Raw genomic sequence first — 15063 nt, forward strand, 5'->3', positions numbered from 1 at the left:
AGAGTGAGAGTGAGAGTGAGAGTGAGAGTGAGAGTGAGAGTGAGTGAGTGAGTGAGTGAGTGAGTGAGTGAGTGAGTGAGTGAGTGAGTGAGTGAGTGAGAGAGAGAGAGAGAGAGAGAGAGAGAGAGAGAGAGAGAGAGAGAGAGAGAGAGAGAGAGAGAAAGAGGGGGGAGGGAGAGAAAGAAAGAAAGAGAAAGGTGGGGGACAGGTAGAGACATTCAGGATGAGAATGGAATGGAGAAACGGATGGGAGGGGCAGGGAAGTGAGGTAGGGGGAAGGTACAGGGGGCAGGGAAGGGGGTAGGGGGAGGGGGAGGGGGAAGGGGGAGGAGTCAGCGCTGTGTGGGATTCTTCGTAGTAGTGTGTGTGACAGTATCCGGCGTAGACCCCGCGCGGACGGTACGCGACGGTCCGGGAGTGAACGAAGTCGTTATTTCGTGCGGCCGCGGCGTTGGCTGTTCTTGTCACTTCGTTTTATTTGTTGATTTGTTTAATTATTTTACTGGTGTGTGGCGGCGTTTGTGTCGGAGCGCGAGTACTGTTTACATTGCCTGCTCGCATCGTGTTTTGGAAGTGATATTTAAGAGGCGGGGAGAAGGAGGAGGAGGAGGAAGCTGGTGTCGCAAGCATGGGCCCCCGCTTGGAGCAGGTGGCCCCAGCACCGCCTTCTGCGTCGGCTGCCGTCGGGGCTCCTTCGCTCGCGGCGCCGCCCTTGCATGCGGCCCTGGCGCCCAACCCGTGTCTCAGGTAACTAGGCGTCGCACCTGTCGGGGGAGGTCGTCAGGTGTACGGGTGTTGGCGCGGGGTATGGGGGGGGGGGGTTGGGGAGATGTTTGTGTTTGTTTGTTTGTTTGTATGCCTGTGTGATTGTGTTTGTTTGCGTGTTAGTTTACCTGTGTGGTTGTGTTTGTTTGTTTGCGTGTGTGATTCTTTACTAGCATGTGGTTATGTTTGTTTGCGTTTGTGGTTGTGTTTGTTTGTTTGCTTGTGTGTGTGTGTGTGTGTGTGTGTGTGTGTGTGTGTGTGTGTGTGTGTGTGTGTGTGTTTGTTTGTGTTTTGCACGCACGCGTACCGTGCATTCGTGCTCGTGTATGTTTAATTAGTTTGCTTGCGTCTAGTAAATGTGCCTTTATGGAGAAAAGGGGACAGGAGTAGATAGTAAAAGAAAGAAACAGAGGAAATGTAGGAAAAAAACAAACAGATAAACACAGATAAACGTTCACCGGACAGACAGACAGACGAACAGACGCAACGCCGTAAACAGGCAAATTATCAAGACCGACATACCTCGAGTGAAACTACAAGTGCGCGAGAAACAAGTGCCGTATGGTGTTCGCGAGGAGACCGGGAGCTCACGACGCACTCTCGGGGGGGGGGGGGGGCCACGATCCCCCCTCCTCTCTCTCACCCCCTTACCTCTCTCCCTCCTCCTCCCCTTCCCTGCTCTCTCCCTTCTCCTCCTCTTCCCTTCATTCTCCCTTCTTCTCTTCCCTTCTCTCTCCCTTCTCCTCCCCTTCCCTTCTCTCTCTCTCTCTCCTCTTCCCCCTCCTCCCCTCTCCTCCCCTACACTCTCCCCCCCCCTCCCCTCCCCTCCCCCCTTGCTGGATTGGCCTAAGGCGAGGGTATTGTGACTGTGGAATGTGGAGAAAGGGGAGGAGGAGGAGGAGGAGGAGGAGGAGGAGGAGGAGGAGGAGGAGGAGGAGGAGGAGGATGGTGATAGTGATGGTGGTGGTGAGGATGGGTAGGAGTAGGAGGAGGTATAATAGTAATAATAATAATAATAATGACATAATATAATAGTAGTAGTAATAATAATAATGATAATAATAATAATAATAATAATAATAATAATAATAATAATAATAATAAAATAATGATAATAATAATAATAATAATAATAATAATAATAATAATAATAATAATAATAATAATAATAATAATAATAATAATAATAATAATAATAGCACTGTGCAACGATGATGAAACGCATCAAACGGCAAAGGTTTTTTAAAAAGTGAAATGGAATGAGGGGGACGCCAGGCCTTGCTAGGCCTACGCAGCTTAAAACCGAAAAGCGCCAGAGGTCAGCGGATAGTTGCATTTGCAAGCGCGGCCGTTGCATGAAATTGTAATGCGTCAGGGTCTGCTTTGACGTCGCTACTGCAGGTGGTTTGGGCAAATTTGTTTTATTTATTTCGGTTCTTCTTTGTGGGTTTCGTTGTGATGGGGGTGATTTTTTTTTATTGTGATGGCGTCACTGTTGCGGTGTTGAGGATGTGGTCTCTGTTGCTGTCGCTATCATTATCACTATCGCTATCACTATCACTGTCACTATCGCTATCACGGTCACTATCAGAGAAACTATCGCTATCATCGTCACTGTCACTATCAATATCGCTATCATTATCACTATCGCTATCATTATCAATATCGCTATCATTATCACTGTCATTATCATCGTGTTTATCGTCGTTGTTGTTATTATCGTTATTACTATTTTTTTTTTCGCTCAGTCATTTTTTTACGTAGATGGGGAGGGGGAGGGTAATAGGAGGGAAGGGGACGGGGGAGGGGAAGAGGGGAAGGGAAGGGGAGGGGAGGGAAGGGGAGGGGAGGGAAGGGAAGGGAAAGGAAGGGGAGGAGAGGGGAGGTGTGGTAGAGTAAAGGGAGGGGGAGGGGGAGGGGAGAGGGGAGGGAGGATAGGAAGGGAAAAGGGAGGGGGGGGGGAAGGAGAGGTGTGGTAAAAGAGCAAAGGGAGTGGGTAATGGGAGGGGAAAGGGGTGGGGGAGGGAAGGGGGAGGGGCGTGCTATTTACGTCATTGCAGTTGAGACACTTCGGAACCACTGATCCGGACGGGATGTTATTTACGCTACCGCAGAGTGTGTGTGCAAGCATTTCGTTGCAAAAGGGAAGAGCGGAGGGGGGTAGAGTGGTGGGGGGGAGGGGGTAGTGGAAAGGGGCAGCAGGGGAGGGGAGCGGGAGAGGGGAGGAGATGTTGTAGTGATTTTATTTAATTTCCGTGTCGTGTGTGTATATAAATACATATGTATATATATATATATATATATATATATATATATATATATATATATATATATATATAGAGAGAGAGAGAGAGAGAGAGAGAGAGAGAGAGAGAGAGGTGTATGTGTGTGTGTCTATGTGTGTGTGCGTGTGCGCGTGCGTGTGAACGCGCGTGTACGTGAACGCGCGTGTGTGTGTGTGTGTGTGTGTGTGTGTGTGTGTGTGTGTGCGTGCGTGCGTGCGTGCGTGTGTGTGTGTGTGTGTGTGTGTGTGTGTGTGTGTGTGTGTGTGTGTGTGTGTGTGTGTGTGTGTGTGTGTGTGTGTGTGTGTGTGTGTGTGCGCGCACGCGCGCGTGCGTGCGTTTAGGTGTGTACATGTATTTTCTCTTCCTCTCCTAACCCATCCCATCCCACTCCGTCCCTTCCTCTTCTCCTCCCCATCTCTCCCCCTTCCCCCTCTTCTTTCCTCTCCCTCCCCCTCCCCTCCTCCCCCCCTCTTTTTCGGCTACATACTGATACATTCGTGATACATAATTCATGGCTTTCACAAACGGCATTACGGGATGGCATTAGCATTAATCACAGCTGGATGCAGCGCGGCAGTAGGAGTTGATGGCGTCATAGAAGCCATAGGGTCGATTATAACGTGTGGATGTGTGTGATGTAATGTGGTGTGTGATGTGACATAATGTGATGTGTCATGTAGTGATGTGTTATGTGATATATTGTTGTGTTATGTGATGTGATATACTTTGATGCGTTATGTAATGTGTGTGATATAAAGAGATGTGCGGTGTGTTATGATGTGTGTGTATGTAATATATGTTTTTGTGATGTGTGATGTGTTATGAAGTGGAAATGTAGTGTGAGATGAGTGTCATGCGTGTATGGAAACGGGATATGACATTTCCGCTTTGTTTGTTTGTTTGTTTGTTTGTTTGAATTTCCAGGATTATTTGTTTATCTGTTGATGATGTATTGGTTGATTTATCGCTCACCTATTTGTTTGTTTATTTTTTGAAGTTTTCAAGATAATTATCTGATTTTTCGTGTTTTTGGGGTTCGGATCACGACTTGATTATTGACGTAATTATGCACTGTATTATAATTATGTCTGATTATGAGACCTTTTTTTTATTTATGGATTTGCCGGTTTCTATATTGCGGATGTGTGAGTATTTATGGGGTCTTCTACGTCGGTCTATCTATCTATCTATCTGTCTGTTTTATTTATTTATCTATCTATCTCTGTCTTTCTCTTTTTGTTTTCTGAAAAAGTTAATATATATCGTGTTTTTTTTTCTCTTCGTTATATAGATCGCTTGATAAATTATACATATTTATATCTATATATTTCTCTATGTATTTGGGTGTTCTGAAAAAAAAAGAAAGTCAAGATGTATCGTGTATTTTTATATATATATATAGAGAGAGAGAGATTAATGAATTACCAGATTTATACGTTTTTATATCACTTTGTTTATTTGCGCTTTCTGGAAAAGAAAGTTTGTATTTATATGTTATATTTTCTTCGTCATTTATATAGATTAATTAAGTAACTTCCTGATGCATTTTTTCTTCGTGATTTATTTAACGAGCTGTCTGATTACCCCCATCTAACCCCCCCCCCCTTCGGATTCCAGGAACCTGTTCTCGTGGCGACACAGCAAAGATGGCGGCGGCGGCGGCGGCGGCGGCGGCGGCGGCGGCGGCGGCGGCGGCGGCAGCGATGGCGGCGGCGGCGGCGGCGGCTCCTCGTCGTCGGCGTCGTCCTCGCCCGTGCCTTCGTCGTCGCCCGCGTCGTCGTCTTCGTCCGCGTCCTCTCCCGGGGGCGGCGCCTGGAGGATCTTCTCGCGGCCGCCGCTCAGGCCGCCTCGCTCGCCCGACCTCCAGGTGCGTGCGGGCAGGAGGGGGGGGGGAGGGGGGAGGGGAGGGGAGGGATGAGGAGGGGGATGGGAATGGGGAGGGATGGGGATTGGGAGGGAGAGGGAGAGAGAGAGAGAGTGTGTGTGCGTGTGCGTGTGCGTGTGTGTGTGTGTGTGTGTGTGTGTGTGTGTGTGTGTGTGTGTGTGTTTGTCCGTGCGTGCGTGCGTGCGTGCGTGTGCGTGTCTGTGTGTGCGCGCGCGTGCATTTGGATGTGCATGTGCGAGAGAGTGATCGAGCGAGAGCGAGAGCGCGCATGTGTGCATAAAATATGCTTGCATATTTGCCATATTTTAGTAAAACTATTTATGCTGCAACAAAACAAACGAAAATTTAGATTACCCTTTTTCCTCCCACTCTCGCACATACATCAAGGGAACACCAACACAAACGCACACAGACAGACGGCACCCACAAGTCGTAAAAAGACCCTTTCGAGGTCCGCCTTCCTCCTCTGAACTAAGCGTTTCCTCCCGCAGGCTCGGAACTGCGAACTGGAGGCCGGCAGCGCTGGCCTCATCATGGAAAACAGGCCCACCAGCCTCCCCGCGAAGACGGCCTACGAGCAACTGAAGCACAAGCAGGAGTACCAGCAGATGGTATCGGCCGCCAAGAAGAAAGGTGCGCGGGGCTCGCGTTGTTCGTTGTGGATTTGTATTGGCTGTTCTTTGGCTGTTCTCTCTTTCGTCCGTTGGCTGTTCTCTCTCCCGTTGGCTGTTTCTCTCTTCTGTTGGCTGTTCTCTCTTCTGTTGGCTGTTCTCTCTTCTATTGGCTGTTCTCTCTTCTATTGGCTGTTCTCTCTTAATTCATAATGTTTTAGTTTGGCTTTGTGGATTTGGAATCGCTCCCCGGCCTTTCACTTCTGTTCGACTTTTCTTTTTCTCCCTTTTTTCTGTTCCTGATTCGCCTTTTCTGTTCCTCTTTCACCTTTTTCTGTTTCTTTTTTCTTCTTGTCTCCATTCCACTTGCTTTCATTTGTGTCCACCTTTCCTCTTTTCCTTTCCGTTTTCTCGTCTTCCTTTTCGCTATTTTGCTCATTCCCCTCCCCCCATTTTCTCCCCCCCTCATGTCTCTTTTTTCCCTTCCTCCTTTTACCTCCCTACTATTCCTTCCTTCTCCACTTCTCTTTCCCCCTTCTTTCTCTTTTTACTTGCCTTCCCAATCCCCTTTCCTCCACACCCTTTCTTTCCCCTTTCCATTTTCCTTCCCTTTTTCCCTTCCCTCTTCTGTTTGCCCTCTTCCTCGTATCTCTTTCCTCCTTTCCCCATTCTCCTTCTCCCTTTCCCATTTTCCCTTTTCCCTTTCTCCCTTTCTCTTTTCCCCTTTCCGTGTTTTCCTCTTTCTTCTTCCCATCTTCTTTCCCACATTCCCCTTCCTCTTTCCCCCTTTCACCTTTCCTCTCTCCTCCCCCCCTACTTCCCTCTCCCCACTTCCCCCCCCCCCCCCCCCCCCCCCCCCCCCCCTTCCCCTCCCTCTGTAGTACCTTAGCAGTGTGAAGCCACGTGTAAGATCGTGTGGCCAGATAATAATTGCGTTATTGCACTTTCTCTCAAATCTTGATTTAATTGCATGTGTTTGATTGATTCCTGGCTTGGTGTGGTTAGAGAAAATGAAAAGTGTGATATTACAGGAAGCAAGAGTGTCGTTATCTCCCAGAGTGAGTGAGAGGTTTACTGAGTTGGTGGGAGAGTGATTTTTCAGTATATATGTATATAAGATACACATGGAATTAATAGTAGTGCATATAAGTCTTGCTTCTTATGTTTTGGAACCTAATGTCATTGGTGAATTAAAAGATGTTTTTTTAATTTGTTTTTGTAAGTAAGTTTTGTAAATTTCTGATGTTTAGAGGTAATTGGTTCCAAATCATTATTTTCTGCTGTGCCCCTATGTCTGTACGTGATCTTTTGATATATAGAGAGTTTACCTGTCGTGTTTGGATACAGATTGTGTCACCCCCAATAGCCACTGTGGAGAAAAACCTTGAATTATTTTATGAATTAGTATGCAGATATCATAGTTGAATTGGTATTGTGCTTTTAGCCACCTTAGTTTATTTATGTGTGGGGTAGCAACTTAGTTTATTTATGTGTGGGGTAGCAACTTAGTTTATTTATGTGTGGGGTAGCAACTTAGTTTATTTATGTGTGGGGTAATGTCATATTACAAGTGCTGCTCTCATAACACACTATGAGTTCTCAAAATACATCCCCTTATCCCTCCCTTTGTCCTATTTTCTGTCTAAAATATGAGACAAGGTAAAGAACTCTTCGCTTCAATTTCAGAGTTAAAAGAAGCCAAGGAACGGAAGAAAGCTCAGGCCAGCCAGCAGAGGTTGGAAGAGCAGATGGCGGCAGCAGTCACAACCTGGAATGTCGAAATATTACCAAAATGGGACACAATGTAAGTAGGATTTTTTTTTATTATGATTTTTGTTAATCTCTCTCTTCTGGTAACATATCTAAACAGAATGCAAGTTTGCAGCCAACTAGGGGTCACTCAGTAGGCTTTGTGTGGCCTCACCTGATTGCGTCAATCCTTGAATTTTCAGCAATAGTTTTCTAATGGTATTAATACTGATGCTGTTATTATTAACATTGTGATTACTATAATGTTATTAACAACAAAAAATGAATAAAAATCTTTCCAGAAATCAAGGAAAAGGTTAAATAGGTGTAATGGGCAGAACTAGTAATTGAGTCAATGTGATTAAGCACTTGTGGAGCTAGCTATGGGTATACAAGATTGATTAACATAGACTCACAGTGGACATGGCACATCTGTCATTCCTCCTTGGCATCAGTGGGCTAAGAAGAAATACATGTGTAATTCAGTATTTTGTATTCATGAATACAAATAAGCCAAGAGGACATGTGTGAGATTTTTTTCTGTGCATTTATAAAGTCTCTCTTGTACAGCACTGTCCCTCATACCCCATGATTTTCCAGGCACACACACAAGAAGTGCCGAGAGCTGTGGTGGCAGGGCCTTCCGTCGTGCGTGAGGGGGAAGGTGTGGAAGCTGGCGATCGGGAATGACCTCAACATAACGCCACAGCTGTACACCATCATGGTCCAGAGGTAAGGCACTGTTGTTATCATGATCGTACTAGCGTTAGTTTTGTTTGAGGATTAGTAATGTTACGTGTTGGTAGAGGGGCTAAATCTAGCCCTCAAAATTGGTTCTTATTTTGGCTGATGGTTTGTTTCCAACTGCGATGCAAGAGACTGCCAGTTCAGTCAGGGCAACTGGAATGTGATTACCCGTTATTTTTTCACTCCTCTGTGATCAGATGTATACGATAGTTCACACTTGTAGCTCTCAGGATTGTTTTATGAACTGCCAGTTGAGTAACGTTTGCAGGATTATGTGTCCTCATTATATTTTGGTCTGAGGTATATTTGGAATAGAAAAAAAAATATATATATATTTTTTATATATATTATATATTATGTAATATATATTTTATATATATATTATATATATATATATATATATATATATATATATATGTTACATATTATATTATATTGTATTATATTTTATATATTTTATTATATGTCATGTATTTTATTATATCATATTATATTATATATATATTTACATACTTATATACATATAAAAATATTATATACATATATACATATTTTTCACACAGTTGTACTTGCTAATTGTTTTGCCATACTATGACTGTATTTTAATATCTTCAAATACTTAAAAGGAAGATAATGCCTTCCTGAGAATGGTTGTGACTAATGACTAATTAACTATGATATACCAAGATAGCGATAGTTTAAAACCCCATTACTGTGTCCCTAAGACTGCACGCATTGCCTCCTTCGCAGGTCGGTCGAGAAGCTGGTCAGCCTGAGTGAGTGCGGAAGCATGGCCAGTCAAGAGGACGTGACGAGTGACTGTGGGGACCAGGAGGCCACAATCGACCTCATACGGCTGGATGTGTCGCGAACCTTTCCCAACCTGTGTATCTTCCAGAAGGTGAGTTGGCGGAAGCTCTCATTGCGTGGTTTTGTTCAGGCGTGTGGTGTGGTGTGTAGATAGGAGTGTGTATGTAGATTTGCTGGTGTGTGTGTGTGTGTGTGTGTGTGTGTGTGTGTGTGTGTGTGTGTGTGTGTGTGTGTGTGTGTGTGTGTGTGTGTGTGTGTGTGTGTGTGTGTGTGTGTGTGTGTCTGTCTGCCTGTCTGTCTGTCTGTCTGTGTTTGATGTTTGTGTTTGATGTTTTTTTGTATAATGACAATTTTCTTTCTTTATATATATAGTCATATCTAGTTATTTAAGTAGGTGTAAGGATTTGTGTTTGGATAAAATGCTTCTTGATATTCATTATTTTTTGTTGAAAAGTGTAAGGTGGGAAAAAAAGTACAGCATGTCTTGGAGTTTTTGATTCGTGGAATTGTCATGAATAGTCTTTAAAAATTTTCTTTTGAAATACAGACCTAGACAAGGGATCTGAATCTCTTTCTCAAGACTCACAATAAATTTTGTTTTCCAGGGAGGACCCTATCACGATCCCCTTCACAACATCCTCGGGGCCTATGCCTGCTACCGTCCCGATGTTGGCTATGTACAGGGCATGTCCTTTCTAGCGGCCACTCTGCTGCTCAACATGGATGAGACCGATGCTTTTATCGCGTTCTCTAACCTCCTCAATCGGCCGGCACACATGGCGTTCTTCAGAGTAGATCAGCCTGTGGTGAGACCATTTTGCTGTGTATATCTATCTATCTATCTTTTTTCTTTCCTTCTATTTTTGTCCCTTTTTTTTTATTTATCATGTAGATTATAAAGCATTATGTTCTTCAGCTGTTGCCTTTTGAGTTATGCAACACATTTTGTTGTAGATCTCCCTGGGGCTAAACTTGATTATATATACATATACATATATCTCCAAGAGGAATTGTGTTGAAAATTCACCTAGTTTTATATATCACAAATAGCAGGCACAGTCACTTAGCAAAGGTTTCACAATTTTAATTACATTGGAAGAACAAGAGAGAGAAGGTGACCTAACCCCCAAGATCCTCCCTCCAGATGTGTGCGTACTACAACGCCTTCGAGGAGCTCCTAGCTATTAATCTCCCACACCTTGCGGAGCACTTGCGGAACATTGAGGTCACGCCAGACCTCTACATCCTGGACTGGCTGTTGACGGTGTTCTCAAGGCCGTTACCCATTGATGCTGCTGTTAGAATATGGGACGTTTATCTCAGAGACGGAGAAGAGTTTCTGCTTAGAGCTGCCATTGGTGTGTGGGCTCTTGTTTTTTTCTTTTCTTTTTAGTTAGGCTTTGTAAGAGATTCATGAAGTAGTTGATTTTTGGAACATGTTTGGTGATCTATATCCTTTTTTTTTCCCCCATTCTTTTTTCTTATTTTAGGTTTTCTGCATTAAAATGCTACTTTTTAATGGAACACAGTGACAGTATTTTGATCATTAGCATTCATCTTGTGACAACATACCTTTTTACATACATTTTTCTAGTATTAAGGACAGGCAAAAGCACTTTTAAGGCAAATATGTGCACTGAGAGTTGAGTGTAGTTATCAGCTTGCTTATTCCCATTGATTTTTACAGGCATTCTAAAACTATATGAAACGGTCCTGACCAACCAGGAGTGCACTGCCACTGCGGCTCAGTTCCTCACCCGCTTGCCAGAGGACCTCGGCGCAGACGCTCTCTTCCGAGCCATTGCATCCGTCCGAACCTCCGCCCACAAACGCACATTCACACAGATCCTGCAAGCGCACATGGACGCCGCGGCCAGTCACTCAGTATGATTTCCGGCCGATGTTTATTGCAGTTTATTGTTATTATTTTTGTATTTATTGGTGGATTTTTTTGTGGTGTATATGCGTTTTTTGGCCGTGACTGAGAAAGCTTGGAAAGGAAAGTTAAGGAGAGAAAAGGTTTATGAAGTGTCTGATGAATTCTCTTGCGTTAAGAAATATTTTTGTATGATCTGATTCAGGTTCACAGTTTGTATTGATTTGTTACGGTATTTGAGTATTTATATAAACTTTAAAAGTGAATCGAGACTACATTTTTTGTAATTTTGTCATCTTACTTTGGTCAGAATATGATATGTAGTTGAGAGTTTTCCTTATTTTATAATGAAATTGATTCTCTTTTCATTATTAGTATGATTGTTATTATTATGTATATATTTTTTTTTATATTTCTCTATAAAGACCAAGCAGTTATATTGAATGAATACTGTAAAATATGAAACCTATGCCAAAATCATTACACTCCATTTCATTCATACATCAAAGCATTATTCATAGCTCAATGCTTTAACCCACCTTTGCGCTGTTTCGTTCAGAAGCCGATGACGATGACTGGGTACCTGCAAAAAAGTGAGATTTTTACGTCATCTTCCCATGTCCCTTTAACGTAATAGGGGGGCTCTTTTCTGCTTTTGATATATCTCCTTTTTTTTTATATATATATATAATATATAGTATAAACAATCTTTTTATTTTTTCATATTTAAACATTGCTGCAGATCTTCCTATCTGATAAGCTTAATGGGGGCATACCTGCAGGACCAAACGCTTGTACAGGTTAGTGATAGTTATGTAGTGTAAGTCTGTCACATGGAGAATGTCTGGCGATGAAACAGGAATGTCAGGTATGACTTGATTGGCCAAGAAAATTACTTTTATTAGGATTGTGAAGGTTACTGTTATTATTATTATTATTATTATTATTATTATTATTATTATTATTATCATCATCATCATTATCATTATTGTTATTATCCGTATTATTATCATTGTTACAAATGTTATTGTTATTATTATTATTATTATTATTATTATTATTATTATTATTATTATATTATTATTATTATTATTATTATAATTATTTTTATTATTATTATCATCATTTTTTTTATTTTTTATTATTGTTTGTAGCTTGGTTTTACCTCTCTTTGATATTTTATGAGATTAACCCAGAAATATTAATAAGGAAGATATTAGATAAGAAATGAGTGAGGAAGATATTCAACATTACTCATAATGTGTAGATGGCTAATGAGATATCTCACAAAAATTACTTTATCATAATTTTCTGATATTTTTTTCGCCCACATTATTGTGAAAATTGACTGAGAAGAATTTCCCTTTTGAAATACGTGTGAAGTGTTTTTTTCTTTTTTTCTTTTTGGAAAAGGTATTAACGTATATTCCTGATAATGCCGAGAGTGGTTTTTGAAGGCTAAGGATGTACCTTTCGTTAACGGTGCTTTTCTGATTTTTTTCATTTGTTCATCTTTTTCTTTCTCTTTTTTTTTTTTTTAATCAAAGGAAACACATTGAAAGATCGTTTTTGCGCAGACGAAAAGGGAGACACATGAGAGACGTCATCCACCTTACTCAGACATCTGTTGAATCATCTTTTTATATAAAACTGTGATAATTAAATACTCACATTTCATATAACTTTCATCATCTAACTTTTCAACATCAGCTGTGATTTAGGTTTTTGAAATATGAACTTCTCCTTTTCACTCACTCCCTCTTCCTTCCTTCCCCCCCCCCCCATTCACCTCCTTTCTTCTTACCTCCCTATTTCCGTCTGCTTCCCGTTTTCCTTCTTTCTCTTCCCATGCTTTCTCATGCCCTTTCCCTGTTTCTCCCCTATTCCTTCTCTCTTCCTCTTACTTCACCCTTTTCTCTCCCCCTTATCTCATCTATTTTATCCTTCTTCATCTTTCTGCCTCTCCTCCTCCTCCTCCTTCTTTCCCCTGCAAAAAAGCTGCTTTTGAAGGACAGCATGATTAAGCGATTGTAATTCTAAACGACCATTCTTATATGCGTGATACATATTTACAAGGAATGAAGGTAATACCAAGCTATATATGTGTGTGTATGTGTGTGTTTGTATATATATATATATATAAATATATATTATATCTTGTCAGGATTCGTCTTAACTTTGCATCAGTTGTTTGGTGATGTGGAATTAGGATTCTTGAGCCAAGAGCACTGATATTCAATGCTGTGGCAATGAAAAAAAAAAAAAAAAAAGACTAATTGGCTGAGCTGAGTGGGCCACTGTTAAAATACCAATACTGACAATGCTAAATGCTTTGAACTAAAATACTGCATTTGTCTGTGGCACTTGAACAGGTCACTGCGAATCCTAGTGCTGTGCTTGTGTGACGATGTAGGCTCACAGGAAGGCTCGAATCGTCTTAATTGTTATGCATATTGTGAGGTATGGCTAGATATCTGTACACTCCTTTCTACTCAAAGATATGTGTTGTTATTGTTAAATGTACTGTAGTGATCTTATGAGATTAGCTCTTATTTTTTTTCTTTTTTTTTTTTCTTTAGAATTCGTCTTTTTGTTTTTTTTGTTTTTGTTTTTTTTTATAATTATTTTTAAGGAAGAAAATGAACAAGACCTTTTAAGTATATGCCTTTCATACATATATGTAATTTTTTCCCCGCTCTCAATCTGGTTAGCAGATGTGTTTAACCGATTATCTATAAACAGCAGTCAGCTCTCCCTACCTTCTCTTATTATGGCGAATGATGTAAATGTGATGCTAGAGATTTCAGCTTCGATTGGAGTTAATAATCTGTGTTTTCCCTTTTATTGTGCTTGTAAAAATTGTATATAAATTTGCAGTAAGAGTAATAGTTTTGCATAATTTTGCCAAGGTGCAAATGTTGTGCTATGGTTATTAATCTATCAGTGATGGTATTTGAAATCTCCTGGCGTTAAAGACTTGTGATTTCTGGCATCTGTCCTGCCGCTGGGAGTGAGAACTTCCTGCTTCAGCACGTCGCTACACATATAGCTGTACCCGGCAGATCAAGTGGTTTGTCATGACAACTATACATGTGACCCAGCAGTAATGGTTAAAGAAGTTACGACTTTTAAATGCAAAGTCAGAGGTCTTTATCATCACATTCACATCCTTCTGTGTAATAGTGGCATTTCATCCCCCTACCCCTATTTCTACCCACCCTCACCCACCTACCCACCTACCTACCCACCCACCCACCCACCCACCTACCCACCCACCCACCCACCTCCCTTTTATCTCTTATCATCCCCCCCTCTCCCACACCCTCGCACTTCCCAGATCTGCGTGACTGAATCTCCACACACATTGCTTGTCGTTTTACCTCCTGTTGTATCACCGTTTCGTCTTGTTTTCTACACAGAGTGTGTTAACGTTTGGTATTTTTTTTTTTTTTTTGTACATTTGTCAGAGGTGAAGCAAAGGGTATATAAAAAACTAAGTTCTGTAGTGAGGTTACTTCTAGTACTACTGCAGTTTCTCTTGTTATGTCTTTTGATCAAGGGCATACTTAGATCTGTGACAGGCCAAATCTTACTTTTAAATTGATGTTTTGTAAGTGTTTAGAAGACAAAAAGAAAATGAAGTGAGACATATAGAGTATACTGTGTAAATATTTTGTAGATTTTTATAATTGATTCATCTTCTGTGAAAGAGATTGGATTTCTAATATATGTCGATAGAGAATCAAAGTTGGAAAAAACATTTCTAGTTTATTTGATTACAAATTTTGTAAAAAGTGATGTGATATATAAACTTAAAATAATCTCGAGGAGTCAGCAGTTTCCGTATGGATATGTTTTTGGTTCCTCGAAACAAATAGTGAATAATTTCTACTTAAGGCATTATCATAGAATTTGAAGAGCTTGAGACAGTTTAATATTCATGGTAAATTCACTGCCAGAGGTTAAAAAAAGATCATTATCTTGTGGTCCAGAATATAATGTAATAATCTGTATTTTGATATTCATTAGGAGTACTTTTGAACACGTTTCCATTTTTAGAAGTATTGATCTATTGTCAAGCAAGCAAGACAAAATTTATATATATATAAGACTTCAAACAGAGATTAATGAATAATAAATTGTAGTGTTGAAATTTGACCATGACCTGACAAAAGGGTTGTTATTGCATAGCTGTTGTGGACTTTCTCACACGTTTGCTCCACAAGCAAACAAACAAACACACAAGCAAAAGGTATTTATTAAGCTCCTTTCACCAGTACACAACTTCAAAAATCTGTAGTTTGGATTTTGTGCTTTTTGTTATATCCAAAGCAG

General features: G+C 41.2%; 1 protein-coding gene across 1 annotated transcript in view; it reads left to right on the top strand.

The window, feature by feature from the left end:
• Window positions 1–12998, top strand: part of LOC119583756 (TBC1 domain family member 12-like) — a 91445-nt gene extending 78447 nt beyond the window's left edge. Inside the window, exons 2-9 of the mRNA XM_037932418.1 lie at window positions 4668–4917; window positions 5427–5568; window positions 7233–7350; window positions 7896–8027; window positions 8793–8943; window positions 9458–9658; window positions 9997–10210; window positions 10540–12998. Of these exons, the coding sequence (XP_037788346.1) occupies window positions 4668–4917; window positions 5427–5568; window positions 7233–7350; window positions 7896–8027; window positions 8793–8943; window positions 9458–9658; window positions 9997–10210; window positions 10540–10742 (1411 nt within the window). The 3' untranslated portion in view covers window positions 10743–12998. The remainder of the gene's footprint in view (window positions 1–4667; window positions 4918–5426; window positions 5569–7232; window positions 7351–7895; window positions 8028–8792; window positions 8944–9457; window positions 9659–9996; window positions 10211–10539) is intronic.
• The last annotated feature ends 2065 nt before the right edge of the window (window positions 12999–15063 follow it).

Source organism: Penaeus monodon, chromosome 17, assembly GCF_015228065.2.
Source record: "Penaeus monodon isolate SGIC_2016 chromosome 17, NSTDA_Pmon_1, whole genome shotgun sequence".
Taxonomy (NCBI): Eukaryota; Metazoa; Arthropoda; class Malacostraca; order Decapoda; family Penaeidae; genus Penaeus; species Penaeus monodon.